At 39.7% G+C, this 26721-nt stretch overlaps 1 protein-coding gene and 1 long non-coding RNA gene across 2 annotated transcripts; both read right to left on the bottom strand.

The window, feature by feature from the left end:
• Nucleotides 1-1640: 1640 nt before the first annotated feature.
• Nucleotides 1641-10991, bottom strand: LOC132567668 (uncharacterized). The gene is made up of 4 exons (XR_009555109.1): nucleotides 10950-10991; nucleotides 6830-6859; nucleotides 1819-1860; nucleotides 1641-1717 (listed from the first exon to the last, which is right to left on the bottom strand). It is a non-coding gene; the product is annotated as an uncharacterized LOC132567668 (long non-coding RNA).
• Nucleotides 10992-11379: 388 nt separating this feature from the next.
• LOC132567363 (major royal jelly protein 5-like) lies at nucleotides 11380-24887 on the bottom strand. Its single transcript, XM_060233039.1, has 11 exons — nucleotides 24859-24887; nucleotides 23370-23411; nucleotides 20584-20628; nucleotides 20449-20484; nucleotides 17608-17643; nucleotides 17452-17496; nucleotides 17310-17345; nucleotides 17161-17205; nucleotides 17027-17062; nucleotides 16879-16923; nucleotides 11380-11422 (listed from the first exon to the last, which is right to left on the bottom strand). Exons 1-11 carry the CDS (start codon nucleotides 24885-24887, stop codon nucleotides 11380-11382), a joined length of 438 nt encoding a protein of 145 aa, XP_060089022.1.
• Nucleotides 24888-26721: the final 1834 nt, after the last annotated feature.

Below are 26721 nucleotides of genomic sequence, written 5' to 3'. Positions count from 1 at the left end.
TTACCTATAGCTATTGTGTTCAAGAGTATTCATTATTTCTGTATCAAAACTACCTGGAAATACTTCATTGTGGAGGAGGAGAGTTCATCTACTCATTTTATTTCTAAGCCCTATTATTTGAGAGCAATATCCACAGATTTCAGTGGAATTAATCTCCAAATTAGTTGGCATTTATAGCAATGGTCAAAACTCTAATAGCATATTTTGAAGAAGAAGAAGACCGTATTTTATACCCCACCCTTTTTTCTGAATTAGAGTCTCAGAGTGGCTTATGATCTCCTTTTATCTTCTTCCCCCACAACAGAGGTGGATGGGAATGAGAGAGCTGTCACAGAAGCTGCCCTTTCAAGGACAACTCCTACGAGAGCTATGGCTGACCCAAGGCCATTCCAGCAGCTGCAAGTGGAGGAGTGGGGAATCAAACCCAGTTCTCCCAGATAAGAGTCCACACACTTAACCAATACAACAAACTGAACTTAAAGTAAAAACCAAACTATAACTTCCCTGAGGCTATCCTTAAGAATGGCTCAAGCTGGAAATGCAAATTAATTCAGTCTATCATTTTGAGATCTGCTTGAGTAACCTTTCCCAAATCAATTTGTCTTCTGGAGGACTCCTCATAGTATTTGCCATAGAAGCTGTTTTAGAATTTAGAACGTAAGAACATAAGAGAAGCCATGTTTCACTGTCTCATTTGGAACACAGCCAACATTACTCTGTGGAAGATATTGGTAGGCAAACTGTCCACCCATCACTGATCTTTCCAATGATGAACTGCTGAAAAGCTACTGAATAATCTAAGTTCCTGGAACACAATTTAAAGCTCACCAAATCTATGTAGCAATGCATGGTAGACAGCTAATGAGTATAATGTATATAGAACTATTCACTGTCATAATAAATTGAGAGGTTACAGCATAACAGCACAGTCCCATGTGTGGTTACTTGAAAATAAATCCCACTGAGTTCCACAGTACTAACTTCCAAGTAATTGTGCATAGAACGTTTGGGGTATAATCTACAACCCATTACGTCAACAGCACAGAACCCTTTACTTTAATAATTAGAATGCATTTTCAACATTCTAATTTTGCTGAAGAAAAATAAGGTTTAAAAGTCCAGCAGCAGAAGTTTATTTTCATCACACAGGCAACATTCCAAGTTAAAATTAAAATGTAAGCAAGATTTTTTTTGGGGGGGGGGGATGGGATGGGGAAGCATTTAGAAGTTAAGGATGAGATGAGTGGAAACTTAATTTATAGCCAGAACTGTGAGCTATGCCCTAACAAATTAACACAACAGGTCTGAAATAAAAAGGGTTAATTTTTGTTAGTTGAAGCAGGCACCATCTTAGAAGAGGCATTGGGATGGATCCTACCCCCATCTAAATACTCCGCTGAGCAAAGTTTATTCATTTCTAAATATACCCCATCTTTCCTTTTGGCTCAAGTTTGGAGACTCTCTGATCAAAGAAGTCTTCCTTCAAATTGTGGCCCTTCCTTTGGAGGAAAAGCCCCTAAAGATAGAGGAAGTTTGGAAGAAGGCTACTTGGAAGATGGCTGGATTCACCCCAGTCTCTCCTGACAGAGAAATAATAGGAAATGCCTCTTCTAAGTTGACATCTTTTATCCATTTGATAAACAGTCCTTACATGTCCCCCATATTGGCTGCCATCATATCGTCCACTACCATACTGACTGCTTCCGTAAGGATATCCCTATAGAACCAAAAATAAATTGGGAAAAGAAAACAATGTTTAGTGTAAATTTAGTGTCAGTTTCAGTGAAAAGCTGTGAATATTCTAAGACCATTCCTTACTTGTCTGCCACCATATGTATTTCCACCATATTGGCTGTAACCCTGCAAAGTAAAAGAAATCTGTGAGATTTTCATCCACCCAGATGAAATCCACTCAATGTTCAGAGGCATTTAATCATATGTAAGCACTGCTAAGAAATATTTTTAAGTTGTTCATCACTGTATCAGCTCCCCTTGCCTCCATCATATTAGTAGCCTTGTCCACAGTTATGACTACTTTGGCCACAATTATATTTGCTACCTCAATTGAGAAAGGGTGACTGTTATTTTTATTGTAAGTCACATTCTCTGGTCAGAAGACTGAATTTTATACTAAAATGTACATTTTGAAGATAATTTTTTCTTACTTTTCCTGCATATTGGCTGCCTTCTCCACCACCATACTGGATGCTGCTATCACACCGGCATCCTTGTCTGCCACTATATTGGCTACTACCACCATAGGAGCCTCCTGGTTGACCACCATATTGGCTGCTATCACACTGGCATTTTTTTCCGCCACCATATTGGCTGCTGCCACCATAGGAGACACCTTGTCCACCACCATATTGGCTGCCTTGTCCACCACCATACTGGCTGCTGCCACCATAGGAGGTGCCTGTTCCACCACCATATTGGTTTCTGCCACCATATTGGCCTTCTTTTCCACCACCATATTGGCTACTTGCTGACTCCTGTGAAAAAAGCAGGCCATATTTTTGGTTTCATGCATGCTCATGCTTTGTATCATGCCTTAATCTGTCAATACTGTTGAAGAACATTTCTTACTTGTCTGCCACCATACTGGCTGCCTCGTCCACCATAAGATCCCTGTTAAGAAAAAAAAAATCACATAAACTTATCTGGTATGTCCCTCTGGCAGTGAAATCCAACATCTAGCAGACCTATTAGGCCTATGTAATTAGTCAACTTGCTGTTGGGCTCAAGTTGGGTCAATTTTCGGGGTTGTGTTGGGGTGACAGGGTGTTTAAGAAAATTCTTCCTGAGAATAAATAATTTCTGCTATATTTGGTTGCTGGTTGGTCCATTTGCATCAAGTAAAGAGCAACAACTATCTGATAGAGGTATAATATCTCTGTGATACACTACAATGTTAGGCAAGGTACTAGGGAAAGCGTTTGTAATGGGAGATGTGGGAGGTGTGTTCATGCTCACCATCGTTTAGAGTAGACTAGTTACTGTCAGTTCAACCTTAAAGCAGTGCTGCAACAAGTCAACCCTGAAGGAGGAATTGCATTAGTTCTTCATGAGTCTCCAACCTCCTGCAGATGTTCAGTGAAGACATTTGCAGGTTTTGACTGTTATGTACCAGTACCTTGTATTGGGTAGAAAGAATAAAGTGGGGATCCTACCGGCATACTGTCGGTCTAGCTTGCCAGCAGGTTCCCTTGTTGATCTGCTGGAGGGGCTTTTGGATCAGTTGTTGAGGACACAGATATTGATAGTGCTTAACAATATTCATGCTGAGAGCGCCTTCTTGAGTTACCAGGAATTTCTGGCTTCAATGGAAGCGAAAGGATTATTGCAAGATGCTTTGGGCTGAACATATGGAAAAGGGCATACGCTTTTATATATTGTGCAAGTTTCTAATGATCTGGTTAAGAGGATTAAGTTGAGAAGGTTGGTAAGTACAAGACCTTCCTCTTATAGGGTAGAATGAAGATTTAAAGTTTCCTAAGTGTTTTGTAGGATTCTGGGAGTCCCAACAGTGACAGCGTAGAGGTCCTTGTAAAGGCTGGGAATGCCTGTCTGGGACATGGTGTTTTTCTCTCCATGTTCTTTCCCTTGGTTATCCTCCTCCACCTTGGTTTACACATGAACTAAGAAACAGCTGGAATACCGTTAGTGGAATACATGCCAAATCCAGCAAAGAATGCCGTACAGCACATTTGAAAGCCTAGGAGATTATGGCAAAAAAGGATTTTGTCACTGCCACCATTGCATAAGCAGTATTAGATGTTTTAGAGTCTTGGAAAAGGCAATGTCTGGTGTACAAAGAAGAGATGAAGACTCTGAAGGGGACAGCAAGAAGACAATTAGATAGGATGGTGAGGACAGCGCCTTCTCTCTCTCCTGTTAAGTGTCATTCCTTGTCTGTCTCCAGATTGCTACTCAGAGGACAATTTCCTTTTCTTGGAAGTGTCACACTCAGTCTTTCTCTCTCAGCTAGATATGCAGTTAGGAACCCATCTGTCTCTCCTCTTTCTTATAAAGTATGTTAGTTTCTAAATAAGCCTTTATCTGCTCTTTAATCAGGTTGTGCACCGTTGCTGTGAGAACAATAAATACTATATTATCAGGAAGAGCTGAAATTAACAGTGATTATCTGTTGCAGTTAGAATGTGATTAAAAAGGGTAAAGTCTATGGCCCTTTTCACACTTACCAGTGGAAACCGGAAGGGAGCCAGTATTGTGCCAGCCTGGAGTAATGTGGGACAGGGATGGGCGTTTTCAGACACATGTTTTTTTTCCTGGTAGGGTTCTGTGATTGAAGCGAGCCATTTCACACTATTCCGCTTTATCTTTCTTCCACGAGCGCTGGCTGTTTTCATGCCCTTTTTTGCTGGCGCATGATCTCCAACTTTTTTTTTTGGAATGTTGGGCTAAGATCACTATAACAATGTTTCAAAACAGCACCACCATAGGATTGGATACACAATTCAAGTGGGAAGAGCATTTACAATGCCTGGCAATCTGAACATGGTCTTTGGCTTCCCCCCTAATATTTATACCTGCTGCAGCTTGGCACAAGTCACTTTCCAGCCAATAGCCTGTGAGCATGGATGGGTGCACATCAGGCTGGGTTAGCAACTTCTATCTCACCAATCACTGTTGGTCAGTTCTCCCGCCAAAACCTGCTGCCCTATGGGCAACCCCTCTCCAGATGGCAACAGCCCCGCCCTCCCATAAATGTGCCTCAGAGTCACCTACAAACCAATCACATTCCCATGACTCCTGTGTGGGCATGGAAGTGACAGCAATAGGTGACAGACCAATGCCTGGTGCCCTGATCTTTCGCTTGAACTGTGTATCCAATGGGGCACTTGTTACAAAGTGTCAGCCGCAGCGATCTCAGGCATCTCAGTGGAGCCCAGGCATCCCTGTGGTGGTGCTGTTTTGAAACATCGCTATGGCACTATAGCGTTATAGCGATCGTAGCCCGACGTTGCAAAACACCCCAAAATCTGGAGATAGCGTGCCGGCAGGCAAAAAAGGGCGCAAAAATGGCACTCCTGAAATCACTACGGAGCATTTCACACAGCATCCCATAGCGATTTCAACCCGGAAGGAGGGGTTGAAAACTGAAAGAAGCTGCTCTTTGTTAATAACAACTCAGGCATGCCTCACTACTGGGACAGCTGTGGGACTGTGTGAAAAGGTAACAGTATTTTGGTAGCAGCCAGTTACTGAATCGGGTCTGTCTGAAATGCCAGCAGAAACCCATTACTGTTCAGTAACTGACCAGCTGCCATACCGGAATACTTAGGCTGTGTGAAAAAGCTCTATGTAAGTACATATTTTGCTTATGTTCAAAGACCTTTGATGTTTGATTTGTGTATCGTGATAACTGGACTGAAACTGAACTGAAAGTAACAGTAAGACCATAAAACAAAATTGATTCAAAACCCTGAGTACAGATGTCATCCATTTTTCCAGAGGGTGGCAGTATGAGTAAAATATAGTAAAACATATAATGGGAAAAGATTTCTTAACTCTCCAAAGTAAGATGAGTCCTTTGAAATTACAGGAGAGGAAATGGAAAATTTTGAAAATATTCCATGCTTTACACTTGACAAATTTTCTATATGGATATCATTTTTGTGTAGGAAATTGCCTGTACAGTAGACATACACCATCTTGTACACTGAGTGTCCATTCATTGTATAACATAGAATGGCACTGGAAAACATTACTTGACATAAGTGACTTTGCATGGACTCAAACAGATCCTTATGTATTAATCATACAACATAGTTCACATATGGAATTACCTAATGAAGGTCATATTTGTTCAGGAACTTTATCAAGTCTGAAACTGCTAGCATTTCAATAGTATAATCAATAGTGAGGAAAGAGTCATTAAGGTTGCAAACCTATGTGCTCTTACTTGGGAGCACAGTGGGAAGTATTTAAGATTTTGCTGTAAATATCTGAATAATATATTAATTGCTGGTTATTGTTCACATGTAGCTTGTCAGCAATGAAAGAAGCGGAAAAGGAAGTAAAGAGCAAAGGCTTTTAGACCTAGGATGGAACAGAATCAAAAGTCTCTCCTTTCTGACTCTTGGAAAAAAAAAACCCTGTGGCTATAAAATGTGCAACCAGACACAGACTCTCAGAAAAGTTAACAATATGCTGTGGTCTATTTGTTAAAGTATTGGACTGGAGCTGAGGAAACCAAGGTTCAAATCCCTGTTCAGCCATGAAGTTCACTGGATGGCCTTCCATCTAAATTGCCTTACAGGGTAATTGTGAAAGTAAAATAGTGGAGGGACTGTCTCTTTTTAGAACAGGCGTGATAAAATGTGATAGATAAATCTTCTGTTCTTGCTCAAAAGAACAATCTTTTGATAACCCTTCTCCCATTTTTCTCTACTCCATTACTTAGTGTCAGCCCTGTATTACAAAGTTGTAGCGAATAATAATTCAGTTTGCCCCAGCCTAGGGACTAGGCTTTATTTTAAGGGAAAGCTGATTCCCAGCACCCATGCCAGAACACTATAGCATCAAACTGTTTATCATATATACCAGCTTTGCCAAATCCCTTGAGACAGAACTTCAGCTTCAGTGTCCAATATTTTAAAACTTTAGCCTCATAGTACTAAACTAGCCTCAAACATTTAATAACCTACTTAATACTGCAAAGAAGTAACCAAAGCAATAGAATTTGCTGCGCCTTAGCTGCAGAGAACACCTGTTTTAAAAACAAAAAGTTCATTCCTGAGCACAAATCTGTTGTGTTCCAATTCACTTGGTTTCCAAAATAATACAGCCAGGAATAAGTACTTACCGAAACCCCTCCTGGACAGTAACAGCCAGTCTGTCAATAAAACAGAAAATCCTTCATCTATTTCATTATTAAAAGGAGCCTGTCATATTACTAGAATGCCATTTTTATGCCATTTCTTTTACAGAAAAGTTAACAATATTCCTTTATGGGTCATTTTGATTTTCTTTTAGCATCTAAAATAAAACGTTTGAACTCTCAAGGTAGATCCTCCCAGCTATGATCAACTATCATCTTTACACTGAGATATCTAATGGCATACATTTAGTATCCCCTGTCTTTTGGTTAAGTGAGAGTGGGGATATTTCAGCAGATGACTAATGCTAATACTGCTCTAGAAGAAGTTTCCATGATAGCCACATGAAGAAACTCAGGGCAGTCCTATACTGTCTGGCACCCTAGGCAAGGCTAATTTCTGTGCTCCGCCCCCACTAATAACATCACCAAGTCCACATGGGGGGCACTCGATTTGGCACCCCCAGAAGGCCGGTGCCCTAGGCATCACCTAGTTTGCCTAGTGGCAGGGCCGGCCCTGTCTATCCTAACATTCTCAGGCTTCAGATCTAAATCTTCTTCATTGGAGTGTATAGCTCTGAATTCATAGGGCTGGATCAGAGATCTGTCAATGGAAGGAGTGTCAGAGTATACAGTCATCAGACCACATCTAGAGCTGCAATGATCTACATGACAGTAGATGATCTGACAGTTGACAGCTGGCAGTCCTCCAGATTGCATCAGCTAGGATGATGTAAGGGGGAAGAGTATAATGACTCAGCACTAAGCTGATTGGATAATGAACTGTGCTGAACTGTATAAATGTAATGTAGCCCAGTGCTACGTGTGGTGGATGGATGGTGGTTGTATATGCGGAGCACTTTGTTAGTCTGTGTAAATATCTGTAATTAAATAGTGTATATATTTGCCTAACAGCAGCTGTGTGCAGACTTTATTCCTTCGAGTCTCAAGAGACCACACACTAAACGCCAACAAGGAGCAGGTGGATGTGGCTCTTTGTGACATTCCTCTTCCCCCAGTAGTCTCTTTATTCCTGGGAAAGTTGATTCCCTGGGTCCCAGCACATGTGTGGGCTGGCAGCCATGTGACTGGGGGCTGCAGTAAGTAGGGGCAGGGGTGAAATTGCTCATCCTACCCCTTCTGTCAGTTGAGTTAAGCTTGTTGGAAAAAGGGTGATTTCAACCCCTTCCCACCTTCACTGCAGCACCCCAATGTAGATGTCTTTTAGTCCAGGGGTCCCCAACCCTTGGGTCGCGGACCACAACTGGGCTGCCACTCCATCCTCCTCCCCCGCCACCGCCCCCCCATTTTCCCTTTGGAGCACCACAAAGTGGTGCCGTGCTCTGTCCCCTGTGCCCAATGCGGCAACACGGCCCACCCCTCCCCTCCCTTCCCCAGTGCTGCGCTGCCTGCCTCCCCCACCCATGCAAGCAGGGGAGCAAGGAGGCTTGGAGTTAGCCCTACCTGCTTTGCTGGGCCCAGGCTGATCCTAAGTTGTTTGAAGAGCAGGCTGGAGGAGAAAGAGTTTCGCCCCCTCCTCCAAGTGAGGGCGGGGAGAAGTCTACTTCAGCACGCTATTCAAATAACTTAGAATCAGACCAGGCCCTGCTGAAGCGCTTGCCCCCCCGCGCGCGATCAGAGGGGTGCTGCGACAAGGCTTGGGCACCTTCCACAGGGCCCGGTCTGATTCTTTGAATAGTGTTCTGAAGGAGGCTTCTCTCCACCTCACTTCCTCCAGCCTGTTCTTCAAACAACCTAGAATCAGCCTGGGCCCTGCTGAAGTGGGTAGGGCTGACTCCAAGCCTCCTTGCTCCTCTGCTCATGTGGGTGGGTAAGGGGCGGCGGAACACAGCACAGCACTGGGGACAGAAGGGGAGGGGAAGGGGTGGGCTAGGGTTGCCAATCCCCAGGTGGGGGCAGGGGATCCCCCGGATTGGAGGCCCTCCTCCCACTTCAGGGTCATTAGAAAGGGGGGGATGTCTGCTGGGCATTCCATTATTTCCTATGGAAACTTATTCCCAAAGGAAAAAATGGATAATTGATCCATGGGTATCTGGGGCTCTGGAGGGGCTGCTTTTTGAGGTAGAGGCACCAAATTTTCAGCATAGCATTCGATGCCTCTCCCCAAAATACCCCCCTGGTTTCAAAAAGATTGGACCAGGGGATCCAATTCTATGAGCCCCAAAAGAAGGTGCTCTATCCTTCATTATTTCCTATGGAAGGAAGGCATTTAAAAGGTGTGCGGTCCCTTTTATATGTGATGGCCAGAACTCTCTTTGGAGTTCAATTATGCTTGTCACACCCTTGCTCCTGGCTCCACCCCCAAAGTCTTCTGGCTCCACCCTCAAAATCCCCAGATATTTCTTGAATTGGACTTGGCAACTCTAGGGTGGGCTGTGGTGGCAGCAGCGGCGGCAAAACCGATCCTTGGTGCCAAAAAGGTTGGGGACCACTGTTAGTCCAAACAAGACTTATGACCCTGGGAGTCAACTTCCTTGGAATTTGAATGGGACTGCTGGAGGAAGGGGAATACAGCAAATATCTGTGCTCCTTCCGCTGACAGATCTATTGGATACAAACCCTAGCTTTTGGGGGTGGGGGGAGTTGGAACAGCCATCTGAAAAAGAATGCTTGCTGATAGTAACATAAGGTTCCTCAGATATAAAGACTGAAGAAATTTCAGTTTGGATTTCCTGTCCTCTCCTTTTGTTATCCATTGCTCCCACCCACTTTTTTACCTTCAGCCAGTTAGGTTCTCTTACTGCAGTCTTTGGGTGTTAATGATCACATCTATGATCGAGATGATAAATTGTTCTTTTACACTTTTCTTCTTTTCTCAGTAACCTCTTATCTTGCTCTGTTGCTATTGTATCATTCATTTACTGGTTGCATTTTTAAAATAATGGTTTTTAAAATCCTTTTTTTTCCTTGGATCCTTCTTCCCATATTCCGTCTCTTTCTTCATCTACCGCTAATTTTATTAGTTTTAGTTTTTTTCAGACTTGGAACCCTGGAGTTAAAATGTTATGGTATCCCCATCTCTGTTTCTTTCCAATTTATTTATAGCCCAACTTTCTCACTGAGATCAAGGTTGATTACAGAGTGTAAGTCAAATACAGTTAGGATGGGACATCCAATAAATAGCGCAATAAGGTTTGGATTCTGGAAATCTGAAAACAAGTTCTAAAACAGAGCTTATTACATTAGCTAGGTCCTTTCATTTCAATTCCTTCTTTCTCTTGATTCTTCTCTTCTCAAACTTTCTTCTCTTTTTTTGTCTATTTTCTTGGATTATCAGAATGCTCTTCTACTGGTCTTCCATATTCTCCCCCATCTTAACCCTTGTTTCTTCTTCCATCCATTTTATAATTTGTAATTATAATCCATATTATTATTTGTCATGTACAACTTTCTTCTGTATTGCATAGTCATGCTTGTTTTCTTATTGCCTGTTTATGGAATTCCTTGCCAGCTGATTCATTTATTCTCTTTTCTTATACAAAAACCATCTAAAGGCTCAGCTATTGATTGTTCTTTGAACATCAACCATACTTACATATATTAATTGCAAATATATTGGATTTTATTATTTTTAAAAAATAAGCTAACCTATGGCTAAGCTTCTAAGATTTTAATTTGGCACTGTCTTTTCTTCTTACAGTTTTAAAATATTTTGTACTGTGTTTTTGGTGCAAGCCTATCTGGGCAGGGCCCATTTTCTTACATGTTCTTGACACTATTTTTAGTGTGGAATATATATTTTTATTAATATAATAAAATTTGCACATGCACACTTACTATAAATGTATACATGTTTGTTTATTTATTTATTTGAAACATTTACATCCTGCTTTTTCTTCTAATGGACTCAAGACAACTCATAACCAATTGAATAAAAAACAGAACAAAACACAATACACTACACAGAGTAAAAGTGATCCTCCCAAGTCCTGATACTATAATTCAAATCCCATTAAAAGCCCTGGCAAACAATCCTGCCTTGCATCTCTAAATGCCTGAAGAGCATGACGCTTCACTTATGCCAATAGTCCACTGCACAAGTTCTGTGAAATATATACTATAAAAAGCATTGTAATAAGATTCTTACCTGTCCTCCAGATGGCCTGCTTCCAGAAGATGATGAACCCTATATTTAGGAAAGAAATAGGTTTTATAACTATAACAAGGGTTCTCCCAAATAGTGCCCATCAATTACAATGCTGCTTCTATGATAAGGATGATCACTGGGCCCCTCTGTTGACTGCCTCAATGGGGTGATAAATGCTGTGATCAAAAGTGAAGCTGAAGATTATTTATTGATTCCTATGGACTTCCTGAATGCCTAACATATTTTCTTATGAAATGGATTTAGGTGGTAAACTGCTCCTGTACTCTAGGTATAATAGCAAATCTGGCAGCATTTAATTTTAATTTAAATACCAGACTGGGTTTCTCCTGAGAATCCCTGCAAATATACACAATTTATTTAGTTGCCAATTTTCCCAGTCAATTTTAGAATTAAGTCCTTTTTTCATTTCTTACCTGTCCACTAGTCTGATTGCCTCCAGAGGAAGATGAGTTCTGTAGAAGATTAAAAAGGTAAAGGTAGTCCCCTGTGCAAGCACCAGTCGTTTTCAACTCTGGGGTGGCGTTGCTTTCACAACATTTTCACGGCAGACTTTTTACGGGGTGGATTGCCATTGCCTTCCGCAGTCATGTACACTTCCCCCCCAGCAAGCTGGGTACTCATTTTACCAACCTCAGAAGGATGGAAGGCTGAGTCAACCTGAAGCCAGCTACCTGAACCCAGCTTCTACTGGGATCGAACTCAGGTTGTGAGCAGAGGGCTCTGACTGCAGTACTGCAGCTTTACCACTCAAGATTAGGGATAACTTCTGCTGGTTTTGACGGAGAAATCTTTCTGGGGTATGGTATTTCTTTGGAAAGAATAATATATCTACTCCTAATTAAGCACTGTGGAATATGTATGCAGAAATAGGTTCCTGTGCACACATACTGAGCTGGTTGAAGACTTGTATATTCAAAATGGTGGTGCAAGTATAGATCTTCCCTTCTTCAACTGTTGGAACTGTTCTTATAAAGCACTAACCAGTTAATTAGAAATCATGCCAGCCGTCTCTTTGTGAGGGAGCACTGGGAGACGATTCCCTCCATTTCCTGCTTCCACTAACAGGTGGTTGGAGTGATATCTATTTGTGTATAGTTACATTAGGTCTTTACATATCTGCATATTTAAATCACTCTGAGACCAGTTTAATAGTGAAAGTTCCTATGGGAGTCTTCTTTGTGCAAGAAAGGGGTTATCTCAAGAACAAGTGAATTCCTAGGCAACAGGAATTTTCCTCAAAGGCTTAAGGAAATAGTTATAATGGTTATATTGACAACAAATATTCTGATATAAGGCAAATATCCTCAGAATTGTGCATTTCATAGAAATGCTGCGATATCCTGAAAGGCTTTTGTTCATTACAATGGTCTAAGGAACAGTAATTGGACTGGATATCCTGAAAGGTTTCCATTTATTTTATTATTAATTTGGTGGGCATAACAATTTCTAACAGTTACAGGAACACAGGAATTTCCAGGACCAATTAACTGGCAACTTATTCCAGCTTTCTGGAAACATTTTGAAGGAAATGTTTGCCACATTAAAGCTCCTCAAATGTAGTTTTATATAACAATTCCTAAAGACCATTGGTTGGTTCCAATGTATCCAACCTTTAAAACATATGCCAGGATGGCTGGACAGACACACTCTATGTCTCGTTCCAGTTTTCTCCCTGGTTCAAATTGTTTAAAAGATATTACAATAGAGCTTCCTATCTGTCCAATGTAACTGTCCACCAACTAGTGTGTGTTATGTGCTGTCAAACAACTTCCAACATATGGTAACCCTATGAATTAATGACCTCTGCAAGGTCATATCATTATCAGCCTTGCTCAGGTCTTGCAAACGGAAGTCCATGGCTTCCTTTATTTTGCTTATTTATGTATTCATTTTATGTTATTTATAGTACCCTTTCTCACTGAGATTGAAGATGGATTACATAATATAAATCAAGAACAGTCAACAGGATGGGACACCCAATTAACAGGGCAATAGGGTTTGGACTACAAAAATCTGAAAAGAAGCAAAAATCTAAAACATAGTTGAAACAAAGCATAAGCATTTAAACATGACACATTAAATTGTTTAGAAACTACATAAACTTTATCAAGGCAATCCATCTCTGGTTGGGTCTTCCTCTTTTCCTACTACTTTCAACTTTTCCCAGCATCCACAAACTGAAAACACTAGTTTCAAACAATGTCTTCAGCTATTTTTGCTGGATGTTAGATTACATTCAACTACAAATTGTTTCATATTTATGTATCTATGGAGCCTTAGTTCTGGAAAATCTCTCACATTAAATTTTGTTCTGTCCTCTTTATATATAGTCTATAAGCAAATTTCTTGCTGAGATTTTGAAGACATAGATCCTTCCATAGTGTAGAAGAAATTAATTTTACTTAGGGGGAGGTGTTTGTGAGTTTCCTGCATTGTGCAGGGGGTTGGACTAGATGTCCTTAGAGGTCCCTTCCAACTCTATGATTCTCTTAGACTGATTAGTTTGTCTTGTATAGAGTGGCACAGTGGCAGCTAAGATAATATGAGCTAGAGCTGTACTTGAAAGTTTAAATAACTTATTTAGCTATGTACCTTTTGGCAATGTTGTTTTTATGTTTTTAACTTGTTTAATCATTACTTGTTCATTTTATGTTTCTTTTTAATGTATTTTAATAGTGATGGCCCTTTGTAATGAAGGTTTTTAAAGGGTATTGTGGATTTTAAAAACTTAATTATATACGTATATCTGGTGGTTTTGGTTTTTGGGCCACTTACCAACTTTTATTTTTTTAGCAGTGTTTTGGTTATGTGTGACCTTGAAAGGAGTTGCCTTAATCTCCTTCTAATTGATAGTTACTCTCGGCTGCACTAGGAGAGTCTGCTTGAGTAGATTGGTTTTTCTGGGATGCTCATTTTTCGCTGTCATCAGCCAGCTGAGGGGGATTTATACTGTTTCCCAAAACCACTCTGACATGGCTTTTTTTGGCAAGAAGCCGTCCTGCCTATCAGCTGGTGGATGTGGGACTACATAAGTAGTATTAGTTAGTTATATTTTATAACGTTATTATTTTTTTTTCACCGGTATATTCTGAAACTACCTGCCAGCTCAATAAAGTAATATTTTTGCTTACCTTTGGGTTGGGTTGCCTTGTCTGTCACTGCAAAGAAAACACCTCGCTCTGCCTCGGTGTGAGAGGGGTGTAGGATGTTACACCCTTGCCTTTGTTGCATTTTTGGATTTGTTGTATTCATAAAACAATTTCTAATACTTATTTGAAAGACTTTCACCCATTTTTATAAAAGAGTGATATTCAGATTGTGAGTACCATACATTGTTATGAATTACATTTGTGCTAGGGGACAGGAAGCAGAGTTCCACATTCACTGAACATTTTATTACATAGAAGGGTGTTTACTTTTCCGAATGAACTACTACTACCATATGATTCACCCTATGTAGAAAAGACAAAATAAACTTTACTTAGGATAAAGGATTGTCCTAATCAGGCTGCTTCCACATGGATTTTTGTGCTACCTTTTCTTCCAAACTGGCATGCTTTTTTTAGTATGGTGACCTCTAATCATGCTGTTTGTTTCTATATTCCCCCTATGTTTCTATGTTTTCCTCTGCTTTGTACTATTTTTTTCCAAACATGCTTTGCTATAGTATTTTTTTTTTTGCAAGAACATAATCCTTCAAGTGCATTTAGAGGATCCTTCAAGTGCATTTACAAGCTGTTTGGATGGGAAGGTACATATATTTGAAGGCAGGGATTTTTTTTTGTAGAAAAAGCCCAGTATGAACTCATTCGCATACTAGGCCACACCCCTGATGCCATGATTGTTTTACACAGGGCTTTTCTGTAGAAAAAGCCCAGCAGGAACTCATTTGCACACACCCCTGACACCAAGCCAGTCAGAACTGCCCATAGGATCCACTGCTGCCACTCTGTCCACCTTGTACAGAAAAGAGGCATTACTACCAAAATGTACTATACTGGAGAGGGGCAGAAGGTTTCAATTTAAAAATGCAGATTCCCTTTCATTGAGATAATATATATATATATTAAGATTTTTTTTACCTGTCCATATGATCCACCACCATATGATCCACTCTGTCCACCCTGTACAGAAAAGAGACATTAATACTGAAAAGATACTGTACTAGAGAGGGGAAGAAGATTTCAATTTTTAAAAATGCAGATTCACTTTCACTGAAATAATATATATAAAGATTTTTTACCTGTCCATATGATCCACTCTGTCCGCCCTGTACAGAAAAGAGGCATTAATACTGAAAAGATACTGTACTGGAGAGGGGGAGAAGGTCTCAGTTAAAAAATACAGATTCACTTTCACTGAAATAATATATATAGAGAATTTTTACCTGCCCATATGACCCACTGCCATATGATCCACTCTGTCCACCCTGTACAGAAAAGAGACATTATTATAGAAAAGATACTGTACTAGAAAGGGGAAGAAGATTTCAGTTTTTAAAAATGCAGATTAACTTTCACTGAAATAATACATGTAAAGATTTTTTACCTGTCCATATGATCCACTCTGTCCGCCCTGTACAGAAAAGAGGCATTAATACTGAAAAGATACTGTACTGGAGAGGGGGAGAAGGTTTCAGTTTTTAAAAATGCAGATTCACTTTCACTGAAATAATATATAGAGAGAATTTTTACCTGCCCATATGACCCACTGCCATATGATCCACTCTGTCCACCCTGTACAGAAAAGAGACATTATTATAGAAAAGATACTGTACTAGAAAGGGGAAGAAGATTTCAGTTTTTAAAAATGCAGATTAACTTTCACTGAAATAATACATATAAAGATTTTTTACCTGTCCATATGATCCACTCTGTCCACCCTGTACAGAAAAGAAACATTACTACTGAAAAGATACTGTACTGGAGAGGGGGAGAAGGTTTCAATTAAAAAATACAGATTCACTTTCACTGAAATAATATATAGAGAGAATTTTACCTGCCCATATGACCCACTGCCATATGATCCACTCTGTCCACCCTGTACAGAAAAGAAAGATTGATACAAGTAAGAGATTGATCTTCAGATGGGGAAAGGGTTCCATTAAAAAGCCACACATTCACTTTTATTGCATAGAATTTAATATATTAACCATGACTTTTTACCATATATCGTACTTTTTACCTGTCCACATTGGGTGATGCCCCCCATATAATCCAGTTTGTCTACCCTATACAGATTGGAATTATTTTAACCCCCTCCCAAAAGGAAAAAAAACCTACTGTATTTGTGAGGGGAAAAGGGTAGCAATTATAAATGCACATTCACTTTCATTGAAAGAATACACTATATTAAGTTACCTGTCCATACTGGGTGGTGCCACCATATGATCCACTTTGGGCACCCTGTATGAAAAAGAGTTATATATTATTTTATTATTTAAAACATGTTAGACACCTTTGTCCCTTGTAGAGCTCAAAGCGACTTACAATATATGCAAATACAATAAAACAATTATATAAACTCATTAAAATCACAGTTTAAAAACTCTGATTATGACTGCCAATAACAGAAGCTAAATCAACAAAAATACAGTCCTAAATAAAACTGTCTTTAGCTGCCTCCTGAAGATCAACAATGAGAGGGCCAGGCTCACCTCCCTGAGGAGAGTGTCCCATAATTATGGGGCTGCCATGGAAAAGGCCCTCTCTTGTGCACCCACCAAACAAGTGTCTTTAACTGGTGGGACAGTCAGGAGAGCATCTCCCCATAATTTTAGTTCCCAGGCAGTAACATATGGGAGAAAGTCTTATTTTAAAAATATATACTGTACTTGGGAAGAGAAAATGGTTTAAATTAAAAATGCATCTTTAGGTTGGAAAATGCATTCCTTTATCGGAGAGTGTACCTGTCCATATTGGGTGGAGCTGCCATATGACCCACTTGGTCTGCCCTGTACAAAAAAAAAAAAACTGATCTCAAAAAAGTTTCTGGGAAGGGGGAGCAAAATTTAAAGCTTATTATTATAGGGGAAAATAATAAGAAAAAATTATGACCTGTCCGTATTGGGAACTGCCTCCATATGATGCACCCTGTATAGAAGAGAATTTATTTCAGAAATGATGCTGGGAGAAGGGAATAGCCATAAATAAAAATGCATGTGAAGTTTCATTGGAGATAATGCAATTACCTGCCCATATTGGCTGGTACTCCCATATGTCCCACTCTGTCCACCCTGTAGAGAAAAAAGCTGCAATTTCAAAATATACTCTTGGGAGGAGGCAGGAAGTAAAATTTCAAGTTCACTGTCATTGAAAAGAATGCCATAAAATACGCTACCTGTCCATATTGGGAATTGCCTCCATATGATGCACCCTGGATAGAAGAGAATTTTTATTTCAAAAAAGATGCTATACTTGGGAGGAGGGAATGGTCACAAGTAAAAATGCATTTTCAGGTTAATTGAAAATAATATAATTACCTGTCCATACTGGCTGGTGCCACCATATGTCCCACTCTGTCCACCCTGTAGAGAAAAAAGAGCTCCGATTTCAAAATAGAGTCTTGGGAGGAGGGAAGGAAGGAAGTAAAATCTCACGTTCACTGTCATTGGAAAGAATACTACAGAATATATTACCTGTCCGTATTGGGAACTGCCTCCATATGACGCACCCTGGATAGAAGAGAATTTTTATTTCAAAAAAGATGCTATACTTGGCAGAATGAAATGGTTGCAATTAAAAATGCATTTTCAGGTTACTTGGAGAGAATACAATTACCTGTATTTAAATTAAATTAAATTGGCAGCACCAATGATGTTGAATGCCCTCCCAGAGGCCATAAGGGCCCTGCAGGATCTCCCTCAATTCTAAAGGGCCTGTAAAACTAAATCATTTCTACAGGCCTTTAATACCTAAATGGGAGAGGACTGCCACTCTACACTGTTGAGCAATATCACTTATGAGGAATTATGATCACCATAGGATCACTGTCAGAAGAAAGAAAGTTATGATCCTGGCTATACTGAAATTTTGAGTAGCACCATGAAATGATAGGAGGTTTCCGGGCTATGTCGCCTTGCTATCAGGTGGATTCGCGAGCTCTCCTGCTTGCGACCACCCTGATCGGGCAGGGGGAGGGGTGCCATGGATGTGACACCCCCAAAGAGACCCTCTCTTAGGCATGGGGCTTTCACAGTGGGATGGGGGCGCAATGGCAGTTGCTCCTGTTCCTTCTGTGTGCCCTGAAGCTCTACCCGTCATGATTGTTATTATAGCAGCAAAAGGTGAATGCCTGATTGCTTGCCTTTCTTTTCTTCAACAAGCTTTTGATCTATCGCCCCTCTATCTCAAGCATGACAAATCTGCAATGCAAGTAAGCCGGCTTTCAATTACCAAGGGCTAATGGGTCCTTTTTACATTTTAATGACTTGATAGTTCAAAGAAAGGGAAAAATCGATATCTCTAATTTCCCTGTGAATGAGGCCGTGGAAAGTCAAAGAACATCTCTAAGTACTGGAAACAATTTGAACTAATCGGAATATGGACATTTAAATCAACCCAGATCATAATTGGATATTTGTTAAAGAGACTATTATTTGGCTGCAATATGGTCTGAACAAAATGACATACCTGTTAGAGGGATTTTTCCTTGTTTGATTTGGAATTCATACGTTAACATATAAAACTTCAGTTGGAGGAGATCGGGAAGGATAGGCTATCTGGGACTCTGAGCTACTTTTTAATCAGGATTAAAGGACTGAGTTTGCTGACAGAGAAAAATGGCTTTGCTAAGCGAAATTTCTTATAAAAAAGATATTTTAAGCAGTTTGAAATCTCTGAGGCAAGATCTTGGTTTATTGGCAGACTTGGTTAAGAAGCAAATGACAGCTTTTTTGCTGAAAGCTAGCGAAATCTCAAATCTACATGAGCAGAGTGCTAAAGAGAACCTGGTGATGTTTGTGGAATTGAAATGGGAGATTGAGTTGTTGGGAAATCAACAAAAGAAAATAAAAATGGAATCTTGTGGCCTAGTTAAAAAAGAAGACCGGAAATGGAGACCGACTCAAGCTAAGTTGAGAGGAACAAAGGCTGTGGAATTTTTCTCACCTCCTTCAAGAAGGATGACTGCATTAAGAAGTAAGAAGATGCATTTTAACCAGAAAATCATGATGTGGAAATCTTTCAGAAAGAGCCTCCTGAATTAGATTTTTCTCAGTGGATAGCTGGACATGGACTTTGTAAGAAACTCTGATATGTGAAATTAGAAGGCTACGTGAGACTTCTTTTCCTTTTTTTTTTTTTTTTGGCTGCAACAAGTTGTCTTGTTTAAAACAATATGGATTTAAAAGTTAAAGGACTAAAAAGTCTTTGAAAAGAATTTTATGTAAAAATAGTTATCTTAGATTAACTTTTAAGAAGGCAGATAACGTAATTTCCTGACAAATTGCTGAACTTGTTTTTAATAGATAATGATATTAGTTTCTATGTTTGTTATAGATATGGGTAATTCTACAAGTTAATCTATAACTCAGGAGATAGATTTCTTTTTAGTAAGAAGGGTTTCCTGAAATGTTCTTATCTTGGTGGGTAGCTGAGTATGTAATAAGAACAGGCATGGGATTTTTATTTTTGGGTCATAAAAAGTTGTTTTTTCTAGCCCAATAGGAATATAAGAGATGGACTAATTGTTAAAAAGGCATACAGCACAAATGTTATATAAACTGCTAGATCTGTTTTTTAATATGTCTCCCAGGAGAAACTGTTTATATTGAGATAGACAAAATACCGTGTTCTATTTCTTTTTAGTTTTTTAAGGATAAAAATATGATTTTTTTGTGTCTAGGTTAATAAGGATAGTGCTAAACTAACAAATTAGTTTGTATTTTTTTAACAAGGTTAAGCCAAAGCAGTTAGTTTCATGCTGAGACTGCTCTGACTTGTTCATACTTATATGTGTTGAAGAACTGTTTAGACTTGTATTGCAAATAATAGCTTAGTAAAAATGTTTTATAATGGAAGATAACGACGGTAAAATATATGGAGAATTTTATACTTGCAGGTAGAATGAATTGGATATTTTATTTGGAGGTAGATTTAAAATTGATATATTTGTATTTTTCCTTCCCCCCCCCCCCCGCCTTTCCTATTCTGTATATGCCCTCACCCCCTTTTCCATATCTATGCTTATGCTTTTTCTTTTGTAGTTAAAACCAATAAAAATTATAAAAAGTCAAAAATAAAAAAATATATTTTGATGGTTAATTTTACTGTTTTTAAATTATAACCTTAAATTGTGTTTTGGTTGATTATCAGCCGCCCTGAGTCCGTTTGTGGAGAGAGTGGGATAGAAAACTAAAGTAATAAAAAGGAAAAAAACTATTGAAGAGAAAAAACTATTATTTCAAAAAAGATTCTTGGGAGGAGGGAAGGAGTTCAAGTTCACTGTCCTTGGAAAGAATACAAAAAATATATATTACCTGTCCATATTGGGAACTGCTTCCATATGGCGCACCCTGTATAATATATATATATTTTTAATGGTAGCGTATTGGGAAGTTACAATTAAAAATGTACATTTACTTTTACTAGAAACAATAGCAAAAATAAATTACCTGTCCATACTGATTACTGCTGCCATATGTTCCACTTGGTCTACCCTATAAAGAAAACCATTCTTTAATTATAGTTACTGAAATACCATATCACCATAATATATCTACATTGACTTAATTTGTATATCTGAGAACATAAATCTTTTGTTTTATATTTTTCTTAGTATCAAACTCTCTAACAACATAATGGGTGACCCTGCACTAATCAATAAGAATGGCAGAGCTACACATTATTTGCTAGCAAATAAGTTTTTGGGAATTGAAGAAAAAGGAAATAGGCATAGCTGTTCCAGGATTAATTTTATTAAGAGAACTACTCCTGGCCCTTGATAAAAACTACATTTTGTTCATCGAAACAGTGTTGAGCAATGGAGACCTTGGAGAATATTATACAAGCACTTTTCAATCTGCTGGGGTCTGGTGAAACTGATGGATTTTTAATAATATATTTTTGTACACCTGAGAACCTCTTTTGGAAGACTTTACTGCCTCTGTGTATAGGTTTAGAAAGAATACTTTGTTATAGAATATATTGTATATGTTTTCTTTGGTTTCACTACCTCTGTGACTGAATCTCATGTACCTTTAAGTAAACTACATGTTCACACTTAATTTTGTTCCCAGTGAGATGTCTTTTCTGTTTACTGTGACTTGATGACTCATGGAGCCCTTTTTCATTTTTTGTTTCTGCTAATCAATAAGACAGCAAAATGAGGCAACCCACAAACAAGAGGGAACTATGCACATTTGGGGGATCTTAAATTAAGTGCCTAAAGGTTAAAAAATATAAACATATAGGTCAAATAATACCTTTAGTAACTATGTGAAAATGTATATTTATTTTGCAATTGATTAAAAACAAATGTTTGCCCTTACAATAACCTTAATTATCATTGATAACCTGTAATGGCATACCAAAGTGACAAGAGTGATGACTATTGACCCTGACCAGACGTTCAGTTCAATTGGCTTCAATTGCAACATGACTCCTGGCATCATAATATAACATGCATACATCATTAACTGACCAAGATGAAGTTATTCTGACAATTATAGTCTATGAACAACCTCATTCTAAAGAAGGCACAGCCACAGTCAGGAACACTTATTCCTATGGTGATGATTCAGTTAATTGTGTACCTTTCTCATTTGGTAAGAAAAGTTCCAGGAGCCAATAGTGGTACCTGGTGGAACTGCCAAATATGCTTAAGCAGTTGATTTTTTCTTTATACATTTTAAGGCAAGTTAAACCTGGCCTCTTCAGGTACTCCATTCTCTGAGTGTTCCAACTGTCATTTAGCTACATCTAAGGACAACTCCTTCTTTTCCTCACTATGTCCTGGCCGAGAAACTTAATTTCATCCTATCAACCCTCCTCCACACACTCCTTTTTAACTGGCATTTATTCTATGACCTGATCTGGATGGCCCAGGCAGGTGGTTGCCTAGGGCGCAGGGAGGATGAGGTGCCCCAGGCAAGCACCTAGTTTGCCTGCCTGCCTCCCCTGCCGCTACTGCCACCCGCCACCATCGCTGCTGCTGCCTGCCTCTCCATTCCCTTCGCCTCCCTCCCATGGCTCCATGGCTCCTCCCTCCCCACCATGGCTCTGCGGCCCCCTGCCTCCTCCCCAGTCGTGCCTCCTCCTCCTTTGCTTCGGAGTTCGGACTCTCCCCCCCCCCCCGTGTCATTTTCAATGCCGGAACCAGCTCCAGCGCTGCTTTCTGACTCTTTAAAGCCCCCCCTCCCCGGCCGAACATTTGAAATGCGGCTAAAACTGTGTTGTGGGGACGGGGCGTGCTCACCGGCTCTCAGGAAGAGCGTGCTGAAAGGACGACGGGGGGGAAGGGTCTGAAGGAAGAGAGGAGGAAGTGCGGGGGAAGGGGGGTGCGGTGGGGGGAGGAGTGGAGGTGCTTGGGGGGCGCCAGGCAGCAAGTCTGCCTAGAGCGCCATGGGGCATTGGGCCCAGGCTAAGCCAATCTAGCCAGATCTTTGAAGCTAAGCTAGCTGGTATTCAGATGGGAGACTATCAAGGAATTCCAAGATTGCCACGCAGAGACAGGCAATGACAAAGCACCCCTGTTGGTCTCTTGCCTTGAAAACCCTACAGGGTCAGCATAATTCAGTTGTGAGTTGACAGCATTTATTCTGCAATACAGAGCAAATCCACTTTCAAAGACTAGAATATTATCCTTATTCTAAAAAAAGAAAACTCAAATTAATACACAATAGGTTACTAGTGTATATTACATATGTGCTATGTATTTAAAAAGTCTTTTCCTGTCCATATGTTCCACTGCCACTACTGTATGATCCACTCTGTGCACAGAAGAATGTACAGAAAACAGTCAGTACTAGAGAGAGGGAAGTGGGGAGGGGGGGAGAATGGGGAGGGTGTGTGTGACAATTCCTGTTTTAAAAATACATTCACTTTAACTGGAACAATACACAGTATTAAGAATTTTCACCTGTCCATATGATGTACTGCTGCCAGAGTATGGTCCACTCTGTACAAAAAGAGACATTTTTTTAAAGGTACTGTACTGGGGAGGGAAAATGTATTTGATTAAACAAGCATCTCATTTTTAAAAGTGCATTCATTTTCATTGGAATAAAACAATATATTTAAGAGTTTTCCTCTCTCCATATGATGCACCACTGCCATCATATGGGCCATCCCGCACAAAAAGATTCTCTTCAGAGCAGGTTCTGTACTGGGGTGGGGGAGAAGGTTTCAATTTTAAAAGATCACTTTAATTTGAATAATACAATATATTCCAAGTTTTTACCTGCCCATAGGATCCAGGGCTGCCGCTGCCATATGATCCACTCTGTGCAGAAAAAAGAGAATACTTTAGAAAGATGCTGTAATGGTGAGGGGGTGGTTTTTCAAAGTGTTATTTTTATGTTTGCATAAAACTACAACAATGAATTTAATCTAGACATAGTCCATAAAGTAATAGATATTTTAACATAACTTTCAGAATAATCCACAGAATTGCTGTGGACTCAGGATTAGGAGAAGAGGGTGCCAGCAGCTGCTCAAGGCCAGGGGGTGGCAGCAGCAACACTGGCTGCTGGGCTCAGTGTTAGGTGGTGGGGCCTGAAGCCTTGCCAGTTCAACAATGGAGGGGGTATGGAATCCCTCCCCCGCACAAGTCTCATGGCACCCCCTTGTACAATATAGCTATTGTCCTCCATTTCCCCCCAGAGTTCATCTCTGAGACAGTTCTAGCTGGTTGGTTATCTGAGCCCTAAGAATGGCTAGAAAAGAACAAAACACTCTTTTTTTTTCTGGGCATCCTCAAGACCTGGAAAGTGTGCTTTCTGAACACTGAGATGCCTGGAAAGGGTTAAGATAGCACCTCCATGAGACATTCTTAGGACTGCCCGAATAGCCCTTCTTTCAGAGCCTCAAAGATGCCTGTAAAGGTTGGAAGCTAGGCTCCCAATAATTGATACTTCACCAGAGTGTTTTGAATCAGATCCCTATTATAGCTCAAAGAAAGTACCACCCTCAGACATTTCCAGCTGAGATGAGAGGGCAAATGTATGTTTTAAAAAATGTCATTAATTTGGAAGACTCAGAGGAAAAGTGAAAGAGTACAATAAAAGATATCTGAACATAAGGCACCATTGGTTCAGGGTTTCTTTGTAGAATTCTCTCAGGGAATTGGACCAGATGACCGTCAAGATCTTTTCCAACTCTATGACTTCATGTATGGCTGCAGATCTGGTACATATGAGTTCTTCTTTTGCTATGATTATGCTCTGCTTAAATAGTTTTAACCAACACATTGTCTACATTCCTTTCATCCCAAGGAAACTAAATGCAGAAGCATTGCTATACATATGTACATGCAAATTTCATGCTTGTTGCTTTCGGATGCCTCAGACAAAATCACAGTTGGTTTGTGATGAGAATGAGCAATGAAGTCCTTAAAAAGTGTGCTTTCCTCTCCACTCCTGTCCTTATGCAAGGAAAATGAAAGCCCTCCTGGTTCTATCTGTAATTTGTTGTGACATCTTTATCTGATGACATGAAAAAATGGCACTTCTCTTTCCTATAAACCAGGATTCTAAATCTCTATTTAATCCTGTCATTTCAGTTCTGGTTTGTAGACAACACATTTTCCTCATTTGGACATCAAAACAAGCCATTGTTTGAGAGGACCATGGATATTCTGTTTTCCAACCACACATGAAGGAAAGAAGAAGAAAAGGAGTCAAGACTTTGTGGCTTAGTCTTTGAATGCAGCAGTTTTTTTAAGAAGTTACCTGTCCATAAGAGCTCCCACTGTTACCATACGTAGAAGAAGAACCCTATTTTAAAAAAAACAAACCAGAGCATTTGTATCATTTTATTAACAGGTCTGCCTGAACATTATATGGCTTGATAAAGAAGTCATGCATTTTGCATGTTCCCTGTAAGAAAACTGGTGGCAGTTACAGCAGTGTTGTCTTGTTATCATTTGGGTAAGCATTTAAATAATATTTAATTATTATCTTTTGTGGGCAATAATTATAATATTAGTACAACTCTAAGGTAATGGACATCAAATATTTACCTGGCCATAAGAAGTGCTACCATAGGAGGAAGATCCCTAGAGATGGAGAAAACAAGTTTAGCTACATTTCTCTAAATCCTGTTTCAGGGGAGAAAATTGTTGTCTATGAAATATACAATGATTTGACACAGTTGATGTTTCACTTTCAGAGTTTTTAAACTGGCTATCTATACCAGGGGTGGCCAAACTGTGGCTCAAGAGCCACGTGTGGTTCATTCACACACATGGTATCACATACACTCTTGAAACCCCCACAACCCTGTCGGCCAGCTTGGAGAAGGCATTTAACTCTTTAAATTAGGTACTTCTCGAAGCCAAACTAGCTGGCAGCTTGGAGAATGCAGTTGTTTTCTTTCCACCTCCCTCCCCCATCTATTTTCCTTCCTTCCTTCCTTCCTTCCTTCCTTCCTTCCTTCCTTCCTTCCTTCCTTCCTTCCTTCCTTCCTTCCTTCCTTCCTTCCTTCCTTCCTTCCTTCCTTCCTTCCTTCCTTCCTTCCTTCCTTCCTTCCTGCTGTCAAACATCTGATGTTAATGTCTTGTGGCTCTCAAACATCTGACATTTATTCTGTGTGGCTCTTAAGTTAAACAAGTTTGGCCACTCTTGAGCTATACCATAGTAAGGCAATGGAACGAAACAGGACGGAAGCCTCACATTTAACCATTTCAGAAACTCTTAACCTCTGCCTCTCTTTTTGTTACAAAATCTTTTTTAAATTAAAGGAAATGCATGTGTGGAATGTACATAATTGTTTCCTCACCAGCACTTCCTCTCCAGCATTTCATTTCATGATATTAAAAAATGTTTTAGTAGTTAAACCTGGCTACTTTACAGTTTCCCTTTATCTCCCCCTATGTCTTAGTACAGTGCATCAAACATCTAAGAATATTTGAGCAGGTTAAATAGATAACAATCACATCCAGCAAGTATTTCATTAAGACATAAAACACCCAGTTCTGAGAAAAGACTGCATGTAATTATGAAAAGAACACACAAAAGACTGATACTGGAGCAGGAGGGACAAAACCAAACTGAGAAGAAATGCTTCAAAGGTGCACTCAGACTTTGACTCATATGTCTCTTTTGCTACTTGTCCCATTTATTTGAATTTTGTCTTATCATACAGGGTCCTTAACTGGCATGTTTTCCCTGGTCAGGGAGAAAGTCAACTTTACTGTGCTTTCAAATACCCCTTTACCCATTCCAAACAATGGCATCTCCATCTGTTAAAGACCTAACATATTTCCAATGATGAAATGTATTTAAAATGTTCGTAAACTTAAGTACTCTATGACTTTAAGTCCTGTAGCATCTTGATGTCCCAGGCTAGCAAGAGAGGTCCTTGTATCTATGCAAAATCCACACACTTTGCTAATATGATGGTGCTCACAGATTTCCATCTGCATTGTTATGTTTTTGATACAAGAGGACAGGTACATCTGCAGTTGAGCCACTGGTTGTTATATTGGCCTAGCTGCCCACAATTACAACTGTATTATTGTCTAGGGCATTTGCAGTGCAGTGATCTTCTGTACAGTTTACAATAAGATCTACAGTAACATTCAGTTTTATGTA

The sequence above is a fragment of the Heteronotia binoei genome, chromosome 2 (assembly GCF_032191835.1).
Source record: "Heteronotia binoei isolate CCM8104 ecotype False Entrance Well chromosome 2, APGP_CSIRO_Hbin_v1, whole genome shotgun sequence".
Taxonomy (NCBI): Eukaryota; Metazoa; Chordata; class Lepidosauria; order Squamata; family Gekkonidae; genus Heteronotia; species Heteronotia binoei.
Note: the sequence above shows the minus strand (reverse complement) of the source record. Positions and strands in the feature narration are given on the sequence as shown.

Coding starts and splice junctions, on each gene's coding strand:
- LOC132567363 (XM_060233039.1), bottom strand. CDS start 24,887: ATGGTAACAGTGGGAGCTCTTATGGACAG. Junction 20,485..20,583: donor GCAGTAATCAGTATGGACAG/GTAATTTATTTT, acceptor TATATTATACAG/GGTGCGCCATATGGAAGCAG. Junction 17,063..17,160: donor GTACCAGCCAATATGGGCAG/GTAATTGCATTA, acceptor TCTTCTATACAG/GGTGCATCATATGGAGGCAG.